We start from the raw sequence: 19,505 nt of genomic DNA on the forward strand, positions 1-19,505 counted from the left end.
GATTTTCTTGTCCGTGCGCCCTGTGCATGCATTGATATGTGGAACGTAGTTCTGGGATTTGTGGGTAAAAGGGGTTACAGTTGAGGTCGTGGTTATGTTTTGGCCTTCGTGTCTTGTAGCAAGGCTGCGCATGAAAAGAGTTTACGTTTGGGATTTAAGGTGGGTTTTTGTGTGAAGGGATTATAGGTCAAGCTTCGGGGTCGGGGAAATAATTGATTTTGGTTCGTTGAAGAACAAACACATTCTTGTGAGTTTGTGTTTCGTTTATTTGACGTTACACTATATGCAAATGACGTACTCATTCTGTTGTTTTAAAGACGTTAGATTTCAATTTATGGCACCTAATTTATGGTGCCTAAAGGAGCAGGTTTCCATGTCTGTGTTAAAAGTGTATGGACGTCATTGTATGTGTTTCTATCTAAGGAGAAGATGGCCCACTTTTCCGCTGTGGAACCTTTTTTTAAGTTGCTGACCTGTGCTTGGAGCCAGAGTCTGTCTGCCTGTCCACTAGGAGAGAATGAGGGGGAGTGTAGTCATGGAAGCACAACGCAGTTGAATCACTTCACATTAACATTTAAAAGTATTAAGAATACCTGCTATTGTCATATGTGTGTTTCACAAAGGGAAGCAACACTTCACATGAGTGAGTCGAGGGCAGTCAGGCAATAAAAACATCACACCGCCGCAGGGTGTACTACCTTAAAACTGACAGCTTAATGGCTCCTACAGACTACAACACGGTCTTTCATTGACCTACGTAGGAAACTATATCACATTTCCAGTGAGCTGCCGTGGAGCTACAGCATTTCCTGTTAGCCCGAGCAGGGTGTAAACCACTGAAACCGTCTGCATCCTCAACCTCGCAGCCACATGCAGCAGCTCTTCCTCTCGAGCCTTCATCCTTTTCTCTCCGGCTCTAAAAGCTGTGTTTGCGTTGCCTTCGTCTTCACACATGTGAGAGTACTACCCATCAGGCTGTCTAGTGACTCACTCGTGACATTTGACTTTGAAATACACATTGTGCGGCCTACGTTTTTTTTTTGTTCTGCTTTTTCTGTGAATCATCGCCATCCCCTCCCTCCTCCCGCTGAGCGCGAGTGGCAAAGTAAAGTTGCTGTTAGAGTCGTTGCTCGAGAGCCGAGAGAGGAATTTCCGGTAGGACTAACTGATGTCAGGTATTGATAGCAGGGAGGGTGGAGCTCTCGGCGCCCCAGGGCTGCACAGTATTCTTAGAGGATATGTTTTAGGAAACATATCAGTGTTGTTAATCACTTCCATTAGTGCTCCAGTCAAAGGTGTGTTGACATTCTCTCACGGCCACTCCTCAAGAAATTCTTCCCTCACTAATTCACCTCTAAATAGGCCACAGCTGGAAACGCCATCCCTTTTTTATAATCACCGTTTTGATATTACGAAACGGCAGCCGCAGGAAATCTCTGAAATTCTTGATTAACCCTCATTGAAGGAACAACAGTGTGATGTGAAAGACACATTGTGGAAGTAGTAGACAAGGAGTGTGTCTGCTTATAATTAGGCATGTGATATTTACTAGTTCCCCTCCAGTGGTGAGAAGCTGCGCGTGGCTGATAAGAGCAGTTTATGCAGAGCTCGCTGTCTCTCTGATGCCGTTTCTCACCGTGCGAGACGCTTTCACTCTTATTTGCACATCTTCACAAAACCTCAGACACTCACTGTGTTTGTTTACTCACCAGCGCACACCTTCCGTATTTATTTCACTTTTTTCTTTTCCCCCTTTTTTATAGTAGTGTGTTTTGTCCACATACCTGTGCACCTTTAATTTAAACATTCCTTTTGCATATGTATTGCACAACCGTGCTTGGATAGTGAGTGTGTGATCATATGTCGGATCACTATGAGTGTTGTGGCGGTTCTCCGGTACAGATGTGGAGGGCCGTGACCCCGGGGCGTAGCACTGTAAGCAGGACGTGCTGCTGACTCACAGACCATCTGAGGCAGATACACCGGCCACCTGAATTTCATGTCCCGGCACAAGATGTAGGTCAAATCCACGGGTCAATGCCATAACCCCTGTCATAAGAAATGTGCCCGAGGCAAACCTGCAGTGCTGAGTAACTGTTATGTCACTCGACATCACCGGCGTCACAGGATATACAAAAATACCTCATCAAGTCGAGCTGCAACGATTAATCGATGGAAAGAAAATCAGCAGCTATTTCCATTTTATTTATTTTTTTAAGGCTAAATATTTTGATGGTTTCCTTTTCTTTTCTTTTATATAATTGTAAACTGAATATCTTGGGGTTTTGGACTATTGGTCAGACTGAAGTGACCACTGTTGTGGAAAATATTTGTTAATTGCAGCTCTAATGTCAAGAAACTTGACAAACAAGCTTTTTTTTTTTGAGAGAGTATCTGACCATTTAAATATGCTATAAATACTATGCTAAGAAATGTTAATCTTTGCAGCGAGCCTCAATCAATCTCAGTTGGACTAGCAACGCCCCACGATACATAAAAAATGTAATAGACTGTGTTTGTTGTTTTTCCTGGCCACATGCGACTCGAGGATCCCACATTTCCCTACTGAGCTCCCGACATTTTGCACCTTGAGCCAGATTCAGCCGTCATACTGCATTATGTTTGGTGTTCATGCTGATTCTTCTGACTCTGCCCCGTTTAAAAATGTGTAATTTGAACCCCACAGAAACCAGCACCTGCAGGAGATGTCAGAGTGACTCAGGTAGAGCTACCCTCCCTTCTGGGCTGCAGCATCTCTTTGGCTTGTGACCCACACACATCCTGGGGAGGAGGGGATCTGCCCACTCCCTCCATCTCCACCTGTCCTCTGTCTAGCATCCTTCCATCCATCTTCTCCCCCCTCTGTCCTCATGTCTGGTGTTCTGCCAGAGGTTGCGGAGGAAATTCTTTCGAACCAGCCAGATAGGAAAACCGCAGTTTTATCATTGCGAAAAAACGACAACAAATATATATATATATATATATATATATATATATATATATATATATATATATATATATATATATATTAGTTTAAAAAAGTTAATCAAATTTAAAATAACTCAAATAACACATTTGAAGTTGGAGGCCTTTTCAGATTTGGAATATTGTGATCCGTGTGAACAGTTAGTTCCACTGAAGGCCTGGTTTTGGTTGAGTGTGATTTCAGAGCCGTCTCTCTGCAGGGCATGTTTGTGTTGTTCTGCCTCTAAGCTGTTGAGACTAAAGCCCATTTGATATGGGAGAAGTTGGCTGAACAGAGATGGGGCAGGATGGGGGATATCATTGACTGCTTAAATGGCTTCCATTACACTTCTGCAAAAAAAAAAAAAAAAAAAAAAAAGCATGACTTTTTTTGTTTTGTTTCCTAGGATTTGATTTGCCCTCCATATTCGTCTTTTGCATAATATTTTGTACCCACACAGCATAGACCTACCTGCCAGTGTTTTACAGACCTCTGCCTATGATATCTATTATGGATTGCTTCTCTGTTATCATCCCACACATTGTCTCAGAAGGCTTCTATGTCTAGTGCTGCAGTGTTCATGCTCAGAAATTGTAATTTTTTTTTCATGTAGTATTTCCTCTTTGTCTGTGTTGTTGTCAGCAAAACAACAGAAGAGCTGCATGCACGCTGTTTCATGTCTCTATCAAAGCCTGGCGTGTCCAGCATTGGTGATCAGAATTTGGCACGAAAGCCGCCAGATTTTCTCGGTAATTTCAGGAGCAGAGGTGGTGTAAGGATGTGCAGTATCCTGCAGGAACATGCATCTATATTAAGACTTATTGAGTCTTGCATAATTGGCACAATGCTTTTGCAGAATACGACAAACTTAAATAGGCTTTTGTGCAAACCAAGAGTAAGCCGTATGTAACTGAAATTTCAAGTTTATACTTTGAGCACACACAGTAACATCCTAAGATCGCAGTGAATATATTATTATATAAAGACACCCCCTTGAAAAAACAAACCTCCTCCATGCCATTTATTGTGTTATTCAAATTATAATAACTTGCAAAAGTCACAAATAACATCTCTTCTTGGATGTAGCACCTAAAACATGAATTAAATAATACACCAAAACAGCTAAGCCTATCATATCCGTAACATATCACTGATGCCATATCATGATGATATGGAAGTACAGAGTCATTCTTAAGAGGAACCAGGTGCACGCATCCGGCTCTGAATTTCTGTGGGCTGGAATGTGTTTCATGTGTTTGTTTCCCCAAATGAAATGCAGAAACACAGACACACACAGACATTACACACGTTTGTCAAGTGATTTTCGTGTCACACTTAGTTCGACTTAAAATATTTGAACATCACATTGGAGTGCCTGTGCCACTTTTCCAGCCAAAGTCATATAAATAGTCTGGGACACCAGCGTCTGCCCTAAGACAGAGATTGGATTATTTCTTTTTTATGCATTCCAAAATTGCACTGTGCTCCGTGCTCGGCAAGCTGCCCTTTTAACACAGACAATGTCACGAGCCACAAAATTACTGATGGGGTGCAGGGGAGAATAAAATCTGTTTGCACCCTCTCAAATTGCCATTTCAGTGCGCGGCGCTCACTTCATCGCCGGCATTTGACATGCACCGGCACAAAACGAGGCCATTTTAGCGAGCTCTTCTCTGCTCTATGGGCCAATCGCTCTGTAAAACTAAAAATGATGCTTCCCTGTTTAGCCGTACGACACATTTTGATCAGAAATTCACACCTGGGGATGTGTTCGGCACGACGACGCTGCAGAGTTGAGTGCCGACCTTGCTGAAGGGCACGGCAGCTCGCGTGAAGGCGAGGGGGTCCAAGTCACCTTTCCAACCTTGATTTATCGCGTACATGTGGCACATCTAGGGCTTCACACTTAAATCCTATCGGGTGTTTATCAAGCGGGGTCACCATCGTCCAGCTGACTGAATTATTATTGGGGTGCACACATTTTAAGTGTCGTAGAATCGGATTACAGCAATCTGTCATGATTTAACTGGCAAATGATATCGCAGGCCCTTACACCGCACTATCACAGTTCATAGTAATTAGCAGTGGAGTTTCCTTGTAAAAGAGGAATTGTACACACACACACACTCTGTCATTAGTTAATGGGCCTTGCAGCCTGTTAGCAGGGCCTACTCTCCCCAGCTGCTGCTCCCAGAGGGGCTGAGGTGAGGTGAGAACCAGCCAGGGCCTCTGCCATCAGTCAGCCATACAGCATTAAATACAGCCTGAGTGAGGAGGGACCGTATGTCTCTCGTAGCTCAATTAAAAGCCGCAGCTTCTAAGAGCCGGAGATGTTCGGAGGAGGGTCAGCGTCGTCGTTCTGCTCGCTCTGCTGGGAGACGACAGATCAGACCACTTGTTAAGGTAGAGGTCTCTGCGTCGTGACCCCTTAGAGAGAATCCAGTGAAAACTTCAGGTGTGGGCGGTGTGTGAGTGCCGTCATCAGTCACTGGAGAAGTTTGACTGCCTGCATTGTGATGTCTCCGCTTGCAGTTTGAAAGTATGAATTAGCCGAGATAAACCCGATTATCGGATTTAAACGGGATCAACGGCGGCTTCTCGCAAAATGCAGGGCTATGCACCGTTAAACATCCCCAAAGAGGGATGGCGTGTGTGAGTAAAGTATGATGTAATATCCATCATTTGCAGACACAAATGTTGTTGTTAACAAAGAAAATAATAGTAGAATAATGCTAACCATGTCTTTAAAGACGGAGTGTCGTTTCACACTTTGTTATTGTTGGATTTTTGTAAGTACTCAGGAAGAAAACACACTGTTAATATTAGACTAACAGCTATAAAGGCAACACCACAAGCTCCCGATAAGCCTAATGTTTCACAGCGAAGCCACAGTCTCTGCTTTCTTACCCAACTGTAAACTGTCGCGTCAACACTTTATCAAGTAACGTCGACAGTTCTGCAGAGCTGCTACTTGATCCCCTGGATATCCAGTGTTTGGGCAGACCCAGGCTAAACTTACCATTTAACATTCAAGCTGCATGCAGAGGCATAAGAGAGAAAACTGCCCAAAGTTCAGAAGAAAAAACGCTGTTTCCCCCCCAAACCCCAGCAATCGCTTTGATCTCTCCTGTTGCAGAATTTGCTCATCATGAAGCAAAGTCATTATTTTACAATGTTGTGGATCTTGTGATAGAAATTGGACTTAGCATCATGTGTCATCATCTCCCCCTTTTTTTCTTGCATTCTGCATAGTTTTAATCAGCATTGTATAAACTTCCCTGTGTTTTTAAGTGTGGAGGAAGCGTAGAGTGAATAAGGCTTTAACAAAGAGCCTTTAAGTCGTTGACCTTGGCTCATCTCCACCCGGTAGTCGCTCAAAGCCTCCGGCAGAAAGTGTATGATTTAACAACAAGGCACTAATGTAAATTAAATGGGAATTAATGGAAAGGATGAAAGAGCAGAAACAAACGAGGTGTATAACAAGACAGAGACCTTGCTTTATAGTCTCCTTTTTTCCCCCCCTGTTGGCTCCATCGTCTGCGCTCTTGGCGTCCTCTTGTTCTCCATTAGCAAAGTTAACAGAATGTTAATTAATAATAGTGTAGACGGACGGATCACAATAGAACTTCATGTTTTCAACACTAGAAAGAAAAGAAGACTGAGAGTAACGTGGGTGTGCCGAGTGTGTGCGACGGCTACTTAATGCAGAGTTAAGAGACGAAGCGAGAGGAGTGTGGTAGCGCAGTTGCGGGTGTGTGATGGTGTTGGCAGGGGTTTTAACACAAGGGACTGTGAGGTGAAAACAAGGTCACGTAACGTCGGACTAAACCGCGCTAAATATGCACGGTGCCCAAAGCAGGGGGGGGGGGGGGGGGGGCTCCTCACTGCTAGCCGCGGCAGCTTGTGAGATTTCGTGGCTCGTGGCCACGTTGATATGATAAGTCACCACTGCTCTCTTTTCTCCTGTCTTTCTCTCCCTCTGAGAGCGACTCCATCACTTGTGCTTGGAGCTGATCTTTAGGTCTAAAGGGTGGGTTGCCAGATGAAGAGACAGTCCCTCGGTGCAGAGGTGGTGATTTAGTGGGGAGATAAGCTCCCTGTAATGGCAGGGTGGAATAATTCCTCTTTAACTAGGAGGCTTGACTTCTCCACCCTCCAGAAGGGAATGTTACCGCTCCGCTCTGTTCTTCACTCCTTTCCTCCCGTCTCTCCTTTCCTCATTTACTCGTCCTTTTAGGCCGTAACTTGTCAGATCGGATACTAAACATTCAGAAACCATGATGCATCGCTAGCTCACGCAGTTTCTACTTGGTGCATCATATCGCACACTCACTAACGAGGTTTTTCGATTTCAAAATCACAACAATTAATTCTTTTTTTGCCCCCATTTACAGCCATGTTTTCATTCTCATTCCGTTTACAAGGCACTTTGACAGGCATTTTGTTGTTTGTGGCCTTGTAAATTTGCACAATTCGATGTCAATGTCATAGACGATTTCTTCAGATTTTCAAAAAACTCTCCAAAAAGCCCAAACCTGGCAACAGCACTTTCCTAAAAGCTGGCGTATCTGGGTCTACACGGCTAAAAATAGCACCTTAAATAATTGAATCAAGTAGTGAACGTCGTAACCTCTCTTTTTGTTTGTCTGTCGAGACGACTTTCCACAATCAAGAGGCAGCGTGTCGATATAAGCCACGCGACTGATCGATTCAAGAACGACAAGTTGATTGGCGTTGAGGGGGGGCAAAAATAAAATTAGCACATCTTTGGCACGATCCAAAAAAAAATCTCTAGTCTTCATGAAGAGGGTGCGAATGCTGCGCGGCTTGTGTAGTCCCTTCAGATATTAGAGGAAATAGAAAGTGTAGAGAAGATTGGAGCGATGGTGATGACTGGAGGAAGTGGAGGGATAGTGATATCACAGTTTTCTTACTTCCTCCATGGTCTCTATAACCTCCAATCACACCGTCTCCGTCTGCCTCTCCCGCTCCGTTTCAGCCTTCTCTCCCTCTGTGGCGGAAAAACTGGGAGGCCCTTTGTGCTGTGGAGAGATTTCTGTTTATATTTAACACTGCAGGTAAAAATGATGTGATGTAACTGTTGTGAAATCCACACGGGAACATAATCAACGCAAGGTTTATTGAGTTAGGCTGCCCCCTGGAGGCTTAAGCAATAACTCGAGGCTGGATGGCTGTGGATGCAGGCCGTCTGATCCAGTGCTCTGTTAAGAGACCTGACAGGGCAAATCTCTTCATTTTCAAGGATGACATTTAAGAGTGCGAAGAGGAGAACGAGGAAATCCAGTAGTCTCCTCGTTCACACGTAGGCCTGTCAACATGCACGTGAATACACAGTGCACACCCATGTTCATGCAGGCAACAAAACGAGCGTGTCGAGTGCAGACTAACGCGCCCCGTGCATGTCTTGTGTGTTTCCCTCGCAGCCCTGCTGTCGTCGTGGTGCGAGGAGCTGGGTCGTCTCCTCCTGCTGCGTCACCAGAAGAGCAGGCAGAACGAACCGCAGGGAAAAGTCCCCATGCAGCCCAGCATGAACAGCATGAAGCCCGGCCTCACACACAGGTCAGTGGGGAGTCTCGGAGACGTCATCAGCCTGTCAGAGGAATAAAGACTGTGCTTATCTTACAGTTAACGCAGATTGTCAATCAGTTCAAGGTCACCTTTTTTCCATCTTTGCAGTGAAACGTTTTCCTGGGGTATTAATGCATCCCCTAAAAAGAGTAAAAAGAGGAGTTCCATCTGTGAATAAATGAATAAATACGGTTAATCCTGCCATTTCTGCCCATTTGCTTGGAGTGTCCCCCATTGATTGTGATACACGTCATCTGATACTTTTTAATTGCATTGTTCTGTATTGCAACCGTTGGTACTCAGACTGATACTGTACATGCATGTCTGTGCCATCTGTTAGTTTCTGTTACTGCAGGCGGTCGGTAGTGAGATAAGAAGTGTCAGCCTGACGTAAGTCTTTTAATAGACATCAATACAAACTGTGCGATACAAAGTGCTACAGACAGCTGACGTGCAACTTTTTTTCTTCAGGCAACTTTCTTCTCCTCTTTTTATTTTAAGGATTTAACGTTACACACCAAACCGGTGAATGAACAACAGTTAACACAACACAATGTGCATACAGATGAGATGAGGGTGTGTTTTGGGTGAGGATGTTGTGTGTGCAGGGAGATAGGGAGCTCTAGGTGTAGAAATGAGGAGCGTTGATCAGTTTATTTTGTCCATATTTTTTTTTTTCCTAGGTGTATTTTCCCAAATTGCACCAAACTAATAAATAAACGCAGACGAAGGTTTACTTTAGTATCTTCGAGAGACAGACTGCAATAGCGAGTCAATCTTCAATAAGGTATTATCTTGAATTCCAATGAGGATTTCCATTGTTTAGAGAAGAGCCAGAAATACTTTGAGTGGAGCTGAGGTGATTATGGGGGGGGAGAGACACATGCAGGGGCAAGAGCTAGGAAGTAATGTTGTCTGTTCATGCCTCTCTCAAAGAAAGTTTCCTGTTTGCCTCTGCTGGGGATCCTCGGATAATGCGGTGAAGAAATATTTAAACAAGTTGTCCATTTCAAGAGCTAACATTTGAGTGACAACATGCTGCTCTCCAAAAACAGCAGTTCCTTCCCACTCCACTCGCCTGTCGTTGAGCTTGTTTATAATATGTAACAGACTCTCATATTTCACCACAATATTTGTTTAAATTTGAATGCCAGACGTTCCGACTCTTCCTATCCATGTCCAAAGAATTTTCAACGACTCCAGTGAATTATTGTATTGTACGCCAAACAACGTAAATTTGCCTCACATTTTGCCAAGAAGAATTCCCAACTTATTTACATTTCTGGACACATATGCAACTCTGTTTGACTATTCGCCCTTTCAAGTCACACCAGGCTCATGTTTGTGTGTTATTCTACTTTCCAGTGATGGGTCCTTTCCCTATGACTCAGTCCCCTGGCAACAAAACACCAACCAGCCCCCTGGGTCACTGTCGGTGGTTACAACGGTGTGGGGCGTGACCAACACATCACAGAGCCATGTATGTCCATGCATGAACAGCATAGTCAGTAACTTCTGATACACATTCGATGACTCAGAAGGTTTCTAATTGTATTTTCCTATATTTGTGACATCCAGGTGCTCGGTAACCCGATGGTAAATAGCAATAACCCCATGAATCCTGGAGGTAACCCTATGGGATCGGGTCTCTCTGCCAGCGCAGCAGGGCTCAACTCCCCCCAGTTCAACGCTCAGCAGCAACAGTTTCCAAACAAAGGAGGTTCCAACCAACAGTACATGCAGCAGGGCATGTACGGCAGGCCTGGCTACCCCGGAGGTCCTGGGGGATACAGCGCGAGGTAAGAGACTGGATAGGACTCTTTTTTTTTTGGTTTAAAGCTCAAGCAGTAAAACTTACCGTAATGATTAAAACATGTATATTTTTTTAACAGTTACTCTGGAGGTCCAAACCCTCCTCCGGGAGGTATGGGAATGACCTCCCACTCACGTTCTCCTGGTGACTTCACTCAACCGGCAGCCGCTGCTGCAGCTGCTGCTGTTGCTGCCGCCGCTGCTACGGCAACGGCCACAGCAACGGCCACGGTGGCAGCTCTGCAGGAAACCCAGAATAAAGAAATGAACCAGTATGGACAGGTACAGCACACAGCGGCTGCTAACGGATATTTAACCACCAGACAAATATGCGCAGAAATGTTTTCTCCAAACACCTGCTGGAGATTCAAAATGATGATATTAAACACTGGAACCTTCTGTTTTGCCTTCAGATGTGTTCTTCGTTCCAAATGGGCCCTGCACAGACCTACAATAGCCAGTTTATGAACCAGCCAGGCCCTCGAGGCCCCCCTGGAGGGATGAATCCAGCCAGCATGGGATCAGCCATGAATAACCCCAATATGAGTGGACCTCCCATGGGCATGAACCAGGCTCGAACCCCAGGCATGGTGCCTTTTGGAGCTCACGGCCAAAGGATGCCTCAGCAAGGGTATCCCGGAGGACCTCGACAGGGCATGCCCATGCAGGGGATGAAGAGGTCGTATCCTGGGGAGGTGAGTGCAAAGATCTGATGAGTAAAACAATTAGCTCCATTTCCCTGCAGGCTCAAAGCCAACACTAGGGCACTTTGCATTTGTGCCTGTTTGGTCGTTTCCTGGCCAAATATGAACATAACAGAACATAAATCACAACAGATGAATATAATGCACAAATAGAATCGTTAATGTTCATTGTACTCTAAAGATGAAAACGAGTGCTTTCCTGTGATTGGTTATTACTCCTTATAGTACTTAAAAGATGTTTTTTTTTTTTTTTAATCTTTGATCCAGTCGAGTTATGGAGGTCAGCCGTACGGGCCGAGCAGTCAGTTCCCATCACAGCAGGGCCAGTACCCCACAACGAACGCCTCCAGGCCGCTGCCTTCTCCCAACTACCCCGGCCAGAGGATGCCAGGGCAGCAGGGCCAAGGACAGTACCCACCTGGCATGCCCATGGGCCAGTACTACAAGGTCTGCTATGCCACATCATTCAGCCATCTATCCGTTTTCTACAGCAACTAAGGATCTGTATGAAATTATAATTGCTCTCATTACTTCACAGCAAGAGCCCTTCAATAGTCAGAGCACCAACTTCTCTGGAGGCGGATACTCCTACAGCCAAGGCAATGGGGTACGTTTTCAGCACCGTAAGACCTAAATATGAGCCAGTCATGTATGTGAAACAGCTTATACGGATGTTTTCATTATTGCACTTTTCCTGTCTTTTATAGCCCCCGAGGCCCGGTAACTACCCCCACTCCCCGGTCCCTGGTAATCCCACACCCCCTATGACCCCAGGAAGTAGTATTCCTCCATACCTGTCGCCGAACCAGGATGTGAAGCCCCCATTTCCACCCGACATGAAACCAAATATGACAGCTCTTCCGCCCCCTCCATGTGAGTAGCCCAGCATGTCTGAAACAGGTGGTTGTTATTTATTGTTTATTGTTAAAAGGATCAGCTGTCGCCAAGGTGGGACGAGCTAGTCTTCCTGGGGTCCCAACATAAAAAAACAACAACAAAAAATGATAATCTAAAAGCTGGCACACTGTGCTTTAATCCCACATTTTCCTCATCTCCCAGCTAACCCAAATGAGGAGCTGCGGCTGACGTTCCCAGTCAGGGACGGAGTGGTGCTGGAGCCGTTCCGCTTGGAGCACAACCTGGCAGTCAGCAACCACGTCTTCCACCTTCGACCCTCCGTCCACCAGACCCTCATGTGGAGGTAGGACCACCGCGGAAATCCACAGGATCTGTTTGTTGTCATTCAGAATGTCACTAACCGCTGACAGTCTTGGCCGCAGGTCAGACCTCGAGCTCCAATTCAAGTGCTACCACCATGAAGACAGGCAGATGAACACCAACTGGCCCGCCTCCGTCCAGGTCAGCGTCAACGCCACGCCCCTCACCATCGAGCGGGGCGACAACAAAACCTCCCACAAACCCCTGCACCTGAAGCACGTCTGCCAACCTGGAAGAAACACCATCCAGATTACAGTCACTGCCTGCTGCTGCGTGAGTACACACTTATCTGGACAATGCATCGCATCGCAGAACGGGCAGCTGGGACGATTTTCACACGGATGATTTAACTTAGGATATGTGTTGTGCTCATTAGACTTTCTGTTTGATTCTTTTTTTTCCCATGTTTTCATGTTCATGTGTTGCTTTGCAGTCCCACCTGTTTGTGCTGCAGCTGGTCCACAGGCCATCTGTGCGATCCGTCCTCCAGGGGCTCCTGAAGAAAAGACTCCTTCCTGCAGAACACTGCATCACCAAGGGTACGGCTCATTTCGTCCCTCAGTGTAGTTAATATGCAGACGTACGTCTCAATTACACGCCTGTTTCTCTTTATGGTGCGCTTTGAAATAGGCATTGAAGCACACCTGCAACTTTCCCCAAAGTAATTCCTTCCTCTCTGAATCGCTTTTCAGTGAAGAGGAACTTCAGCAGCGTGGCGGCCTCCGCAGGCAGCACCACTCTGAACGGGGAGGACGGCGTGGAGCAGACGGCCATTAAAGTGTCCCTGAAATGTCCCATCACCTTCCGACGCATCCAGCTCCCCGCACGGGGGCACGACTGCAAACATGTCCAGGTTCGTTCACGTTCACAGAAGTGAACTGCTAATGTAAAAATGTCGTCGTGTGTCACTTTTGAGTGGGAGAAGATTAATCTCACAAGCTTTGGTGATGTCGTTCTCCCCAGTGCTTTGATCTGGAGTCCTACTTGCAGCTCAACTGTGAGAGGGGGACATGGAGGTGTCCTGTGTGCAAGTAAGTGAAGAGATTTTTTTAGCAAAGATGTGGAGATGTGACGGCCATGAATGGATTCTAAACTATTTTTTCTCTCCCTTCAGTAAAACAGCATTATTAGAAGGTCTAGAGGTGGACCAGTACATGTGGGGAATCCTCAATGCCATCCAAAAGTAAGTTTTTGCTCTTTCTTCTCCTAAATCCACCCTTCATTTTGAGTTTTCAAAAAAACGTAACACACTTTCTCCTTTATTAGTTCCGAGTTCGAGGAGGTCACTATAGACCCGACGTGTAGCTGGCGGCCTGTCCCCATCAAGTCCGAGCTACACATCAAAGAGGACCCCGACGGACCGCTTGCTAAGCGCTTTAAGACAATGAGTCCCAGTCAGATGACCATGCCAAATGTGATGGAGATGATCGCCCAGCTCGGGCCCGGCTCAGGACCCGGACCCGGCCCAGTACTAGGTCCCAGCCCCTACCCCCCGCATCCTTCTCAACATCCGAGTGGAAACGGGGGAGATTACCCCGGAGCAGGTAAAGAAAAGCAGCCAAGTTCCCACTGCGTAGATAAATAACAGGAGAGTCAGCTCATTTGTTGGAAAAGTGAGCTGTTTTTCTCTTTTTAGCAGGAACTACTGCCAGGGTCTCTAGTGCATTGAACAAAGAAAAAGCCCCAAGAAGAGTATTGTGCTGAACCTGCTCATTGCTCTGATAAATGTTTCATAACAGTAAAAAAAAAAAAAGAAATCGGGATGCGTGTATCCCCTTATGTAACCACTTTGAAAAGCTAACTTTTTTTTTTGCAACACTAAGGATCCATCAGACAAGTCAGCGAGGCCAAACTGCAGTTAGCCTTTTGACAAAAGTTGTTTTTTTTTGTCCTTCCAGGCAACAGTTACCACCAAGGGAGCTTTGACTTCCCTCACGGGAACCACTCTGGTGGTGGTGGTGGAGGTGGAGGTGGAGGAGGTCCCCCTATGAATGACTTCATCCATGGCCCCCAGCTCTCCCACCCCCCAGACGGTCCTGGTGGTCTCCTCTCCCAGGACAAGCCTCTAAACCATGGCATGAATGATGCAGTAAGTACGGTTTGCTTTCCAGGGCTGCTCGCTTTCCCCATTCCATCATACCAGCAAAGTATGTCCATGGGAACGGTATATCACGATGCAATCTAGTAAATTGGGATCACGTTTGGTCTGATTTTAGGTTTTATGTCTCTTTTTTAGTTTGTAGAAGGATATCTCCGGAGTCTCTGGGAGCAGCACGTGCCTGTAGCCAGCATGTGTGCTCAGTCATGCTCACACGCTCATGTCGCCGTATAATGTTGCAGCTGTACATGTCTGCCGATCACAACTTCCATTTAGAAGGCCTGTTCCACATTAGTCACGCTGGAACTCATTCCGCTTCTCCTCTCTTTGTTCCCACGCACCCCCCCCTTCTCCTCCCCGTGTCTTCCTCCTTATTTTTCACTCTCCACCTCTCTCTCTCTCTCGCTTCTCTGTCTCCCTCTCGCACCTGCAGATGTCCCATACCGATCAGTCCCATAACTCCATGCAGCAGAGCTTGCATGCGTCTCCCCACCCCGGCAGCCAATCAGGGCCGCCCTTACATCACAGTGGCCAGTCAGGGCAGCCCTTGCATCACAGTGGCCAGCCATCGCAGCCGCCGCGCCTGTCGCAGCCTCAGCCGCAGCCTCAACAGCCCGGGCAGAACAGTCACCCCCACAGCGATCTGAACTTTAACCCCTCGTCAGACGGCCAGATGGGTCAGGGAGCCCAGGATATGCCCGAACCCTCCCTGGATGTAAGTGTGCCCCGCTCCGGGCACCCTCGGCTACCTCTAACATTGTCTGCTGTAGCTGCTCTCATCTCTTTGCTGTGTGCTCTCTTTTCTCTACGCTTGTTTATGTGTACCAGCTAAGTCATCGCGCGTCAGAAAGATAACTATGTCTTCAGGATATTTAGCCGTGCCACTCATCGCCTCTTTTCTGCCTTTCATCCACAGCTGCTTCCAGAGCTGGCCAACCCGGACGAGTTACTATCATACCTGGACCCTCCCGACCTTCCCACAAACAGCAACGACGACCTTCTCTCCCTCTTCGAGAACAACTAGCCCCTCCGCCTCCCCGTAGAAGCCCTTTCCGCACCTAAAGGGGTCGCGTGGTGTTTGACTGTCCGTCCACAGACACCTCATCGACCTCCTATCGACACTTCGAGCGGCTTCCTATGCTCACGCGCGCACACACGTACAGAGTCTATGGACAGATCATGTGTGGCATAGGAGCACGGCTGAGAAATGAGGCGCCTGTATGGGAACTCCAAGGGAGAACGCAGGAACGCCACTTCTCCCCACACTCCCTCTTTTCCTCGTGTAAAGATTCCACGCACCAGTTCCACCGCCTCTGACTCCAAACACACCATTTACAGCCATGTTGGTGGGCACTAAAGCATATATATATATATATAATATATATATATATATATACATATATATATATACATATATATATATATTCCTGACTTTTCAACTGAAAACTGTGCAGCTATAATCATCATGTGTGAACAACGCAGAGGAGATAGTAGCCTTTACGGGCTCTAGGAAAAGTGTTGTTGCTTTGTTTTTTGTTTTTTTTTAATTATGATTTTCTTTTTGTGAAAAAAACACATCGTCTTGTAAGAGTGTTTTTTTTTTCGTTTTTTTTTTTTTATCCTATTTGAAATGTGTTCTTCCAAAACTTTGGCACATGTCATCATGCCTTTGACTCCCAGACTTCTCAGTGTGTGTGCGTGACAGTTGAATAACTGGTACTCATCAGAATCAGAGCACTGAAAGGACGAGCTAAAAACGTCCTCGAGTGTCAACAGAGAGGAGACGAGCGCACATTGTGCAATTTAGTGTGTGTGTGTGTGTGTGTGTGTGTGTGTGTGTGTGTGTGTGTGTGTGTGTGTGTGTGTGTGTGTGAGTGTGTGAGTGTGTGAGTGTGTGTGTGAGCGTGTATATACGTATGTGTGTGTGTGTGTGTGTGTGTGTGAGTGTGTGAGTGTGTGTGTGAGCGTGTATATACGTATGTGTGTGTGTGTATGTTTCTACGTGTCCTCTTTCGTTTGCCTGCGAGCGTACGTGAAAGACAGCGGGGAGAGAAAGTTTGAGACAGGAGGGGAGAAAAAAATGAATGGAAGAAAGATGAAACAATCCACTTTAACAGCTGTCTCAGTACTTTTCCTCCCGTCTGTAGTCGTTCTTGTGTATTTATTGTAATGTTTCGCTCTTCCTCATCAAAATGCAGCACCATTTTGTTCACAAGTGCATGTGTGCCAATGGCTGCTGTCGTCTTTTGCCCAGCCTAAACGTGCTTGATCAAATACTTTTCTCTCTTGTCTTTATATTTATTATTTTATTTCCGATTCATCCATTTCTTTTATTGTTTTTTTTTTTGTTTGTTTGTTTGTTGTAGTGTGTTTTTATCTTCGTCCCACATTGAAATTAATCAGATAAACATCACCAAAGTTGTCCTATGCTTTTTTTTGTAAGGGGGTTTGACCGGGACATGACATTTAAGAGGATTTCAACATCTTACAGGCGTCACAGAAGTGATTTTAAAATCACAGTGTTTTATAGAAACATCCGTGGGATTGTTGCGATCTCTCCTTCTGTCGTTTTGTTGCCGTTGAGCATCTTTTTGGGAAAGAGATCATGCATGATCCAACAGTGTTTCCAGAGCTGTTGTATATACCCTTTGTGAATACTTTGTGACTGTACAGTACTGTACCTATCTATTACTGACAACTCCATGGTACTGTGTCTGTCAAGGACTACACACACACACACAAACACACAGAATCCCTTTTAACCAGTCCAATATTATAACCAATTGATCCAAATGCACTCTCACTGGCCTTGTATTGAGTACCTTTGTATTGTTTTCCATAACTTTGTGACAATGCATTTGTGAAAAGGAATATTCAAATTTCTCTGCAGGAAAGTTGTAGGAGTTCTTTTAATTTTTTTAATTTTTTTTTTATGGATGAGAATTGGTCAGCTTTAAATTAATTGTTTTCTGTCTAAAAAGATTGTTAATGCAGCTTAGAGGTCCAAATTTCTCCCAAAAAAATGATTTGCTTAATATCATTTGAACAAGTGACCTCATCCTTATTTAAAGTGAGAATGTGCAAAATGTCCTCTGGATTGTTTTGAGGCCTGAGTTTTTGATAACCATACCTAGCAAAAAAAAAAAAAAAAAAAAAGTGGGAATTGTGTATTTTCATCACATTTGATATTGTTTTAAGTTATTATTTTTGTCCAGTGTTTTTAAGTATAATTTGGTTTACACAGTTTTATGCAGTATAGTTAATGAATTTAAGATATACTGTATTCGTTGGATAAAAGTTCCCCCATTTGAGATTTGCAATCCGTTTGAAGAACCAAATATGGCTGTACTGATCTTCAAAACTGATCAAATCACCTGCATATAACACAGTTGAAGGATCGGATGTTGTATGTGTTCGTTTATATGTTTGTTAAAGACAACGCACTGCCACACCAGGATGTTTTATTTCCCTACACAGTGTGTACTGTAACTGCAACTGCAACCTCTCACAAAATCACGTCGAGTAATTTGAGCAACACAAATTGTACCATCTGATTGCAGGAAAAATTGAGTTGAGGATTTCAAAGAGAATGCAATTACTATTGTAAAAATGGAATTTCGGGGGAAGACCCCCCTCCTGTTTGCATTACAAGGTGAGGTTGTGGCAGAGGGTCGGGGATGTAAGGGATACGTGTATATAATGTAAATGACAAATAGAGACACGTTAACAGAAATGTATTCATTTTCTCCAGGGGGAGTGTGCATAGTGTATTTAGAATTTGTAAAGCTTGCATCCTCCTGTCAGACATTGAATTGGCAAGATGGGTCTGTGTTCGATTGCGTCTGTGCAGACCTCTCTAACCACGCCTGCTCATTTATGGAAGATACTTTATGTAACCCTCCTCGTGGGGGTTTCTGAGAAAAAAAAGACATTTTTCCTTTGTGTAATATTAAACTTCTGTGTATTTCTCTATTACCTGTGTACTTTATAAAGGTGCTACAAAATTATTAAAACCTTTTGAGGTATAATTGGGACTTGGAGACATTGAGCTTTTAGTAGCTCTTAAGGGTTGTTTTCCAAATTTACAGTTTGTAAGGAAAAAAAAGTTTTTCTCAAATTTATAATTTTTATGCAAATTGGCAAATGATGCTATAAAGGTACAATCTGAAGTGATTGGCACAACAGGTGGCAGTTGTCTCTTTGGTTTTGTACATCCTATGTACAATCATTTCATATTCTAAACTGGTCAGAAAAACATTGTGATTTCTAGTCTTGCAAACCTGTATGTAGTTAGATGACGTGACATCCTAATATTTATCTAATAAATATGTATTCAGATGAAACACAATTAATGGCCTTTTGTGTCTTTTGACATGCAAAGTGCAACCAGCATATATTAAATCATTACATATTCCGCAAAACAAAAATGAATGATCAAATTATGGAATTATGGCTGCTTCAAGGTCCTGGTGCTGTGCATGCTGACATCGTTAATACGTCATTACTAACACCTGCTGTGAAAAGGTCTACCACTTTAACAAATAGTTTATTCATAGGGCATAAGTCAAAAAGGACATTATTGGATGTTGAAAAGTAACAGGATATCCTGTGAGCTGAAATAAATACTTCAAGTAGATTGGTTCAATTACTGTGGCAAATAATCATGTTTTTTTTCAGTGAGTCACAGTTGAAGCTTTGATAGCTGCTGTGGGCCTCTGAACTATTTAGTGATTGATCCAAGCTTACTTTTATTTTATGACTGAAGTAGATCAGTGTAGCTGTGATCACAATACTGTCACTAATTCCTGATGGAAAAAGTTCCCTCTTGGTTAAAACCTTTTTTTAAATAATGCATTTGCAGTTTTAAAGGCATCACTGTTCATCAAAATAAAATGTTTTTGGGAGTGTGACCAGTTTACAAGGGAATAATAAAGTTTAAACGTTTTCAGAAAATCTCATTTAAAGCAGGGAACAGTAACTTAATGCAAAATTGTTTCTTTTTCCACTCCTTGAAATCTAAATATGACTGACAGCGAAATTCTGCAAATGTCATCCCAAACATGTTAATACAGCTGATTAGCTATCATCCCCATTTTTTTTTTTTGTGGAATGATGTAAA

At 44.4% G+C, this 19,505-nt stretch overlaps 1 protein-coding gene across 4 annotated transcripts in view; it reads left to right on the top strand.

Moving 5' to 3' along the window:
* zmiz1a (zinc finger, MIZ-type containing 1a) overlaps window positions 1-18,358 on the top strand; it is a 72,057-nt gene extending 53,699 nt beyond the window's left edge. For 3 of the 4 annotated variants that reach the window (XM_084021510.1, XM_084021512.1, XM_084021511.1), the window contains 18 exons: window positions 8,410-8,545; window positions 9,920-10,034; window positions 10,133-10,353; window positions 10,447-10,648; window positions 10,780-11,061; window positions 11,338-11,517; window positions 11,609-11,677; window positions 11,778-11,943; window positions 12,130-12,271; window positions 12,351-12,561; window positions 12,722-12,827; window positions 12,981-13,141; window positions 13,252-13,319; window positions 13,403-13,471; window positions 13,555-13,832; window positions 14,187-14,377; window positions 14,820-15,101; window positions 15,303-18,358. In XM_084021510.1, the coding sequence (XP_083877636.1) occupies window positions 8,410-8,545; window positions 9,920-10,034; window positions 10,133-10,353; window positions 10,447-10,648; window positions 10,780-11,061; window positions 11,338-11,517; window positions 11,609-11,677; window positions 11,778-11,943; window positions 12,130-12,271; window positions 12,351-12,561; window positions 12,722-12,827; window positions 12,981-13,141; window positions 13,252-13,319; window positions 13,403-13,471; window positions 13,555-13,832; window positions 14,187-14,377; window positions 14,820-15,101; window positions 15,303-15,410 (2,987 nt within the window). In that variant the 3' untranslated portion in view covers window positions 15,411-18,358. Of the gene's footprint in view, window positions 1-2,686; window positions 2,723-8,409; window positions 8,546-9,919; window positions 10,035-10,132; window positions 10,354-10,446; window positions 10,649-10,779; window positions 11,062-11,337; window positions 11,518-11,608; window positions 11,678-11,777; window positions 11,944-12,129; window positions 12,272-12,350; window positions 12,562-12,721; window positions 12,828-12,980; window positions 13,142-13,251; window positions 13,320-13,402; window positions 13,472-13,554; window positions 13,833-14,186; window positions 14,378-14,819; window positions 15,102-15,302 lie in introns of all 4 variants that reach the window. The other variant, XM_084021509.1, reaches the window with a different exon arrangement.
* Window positions 18,359-19,505: the final 1,147 nt, after the last annotated feature.

This window comes from Eutrigla gurnardus (assembly GCF_963514095.1).
Source record: "Eutrigla gurnardus genome assembly, chromosome: 11".
Lineage (NCBI taxonomy): Eukaryota > Metazoa > Chordata > Actinopteri > Perciformes > Triglidae > Eutrigla > Eutrigla gurnardus.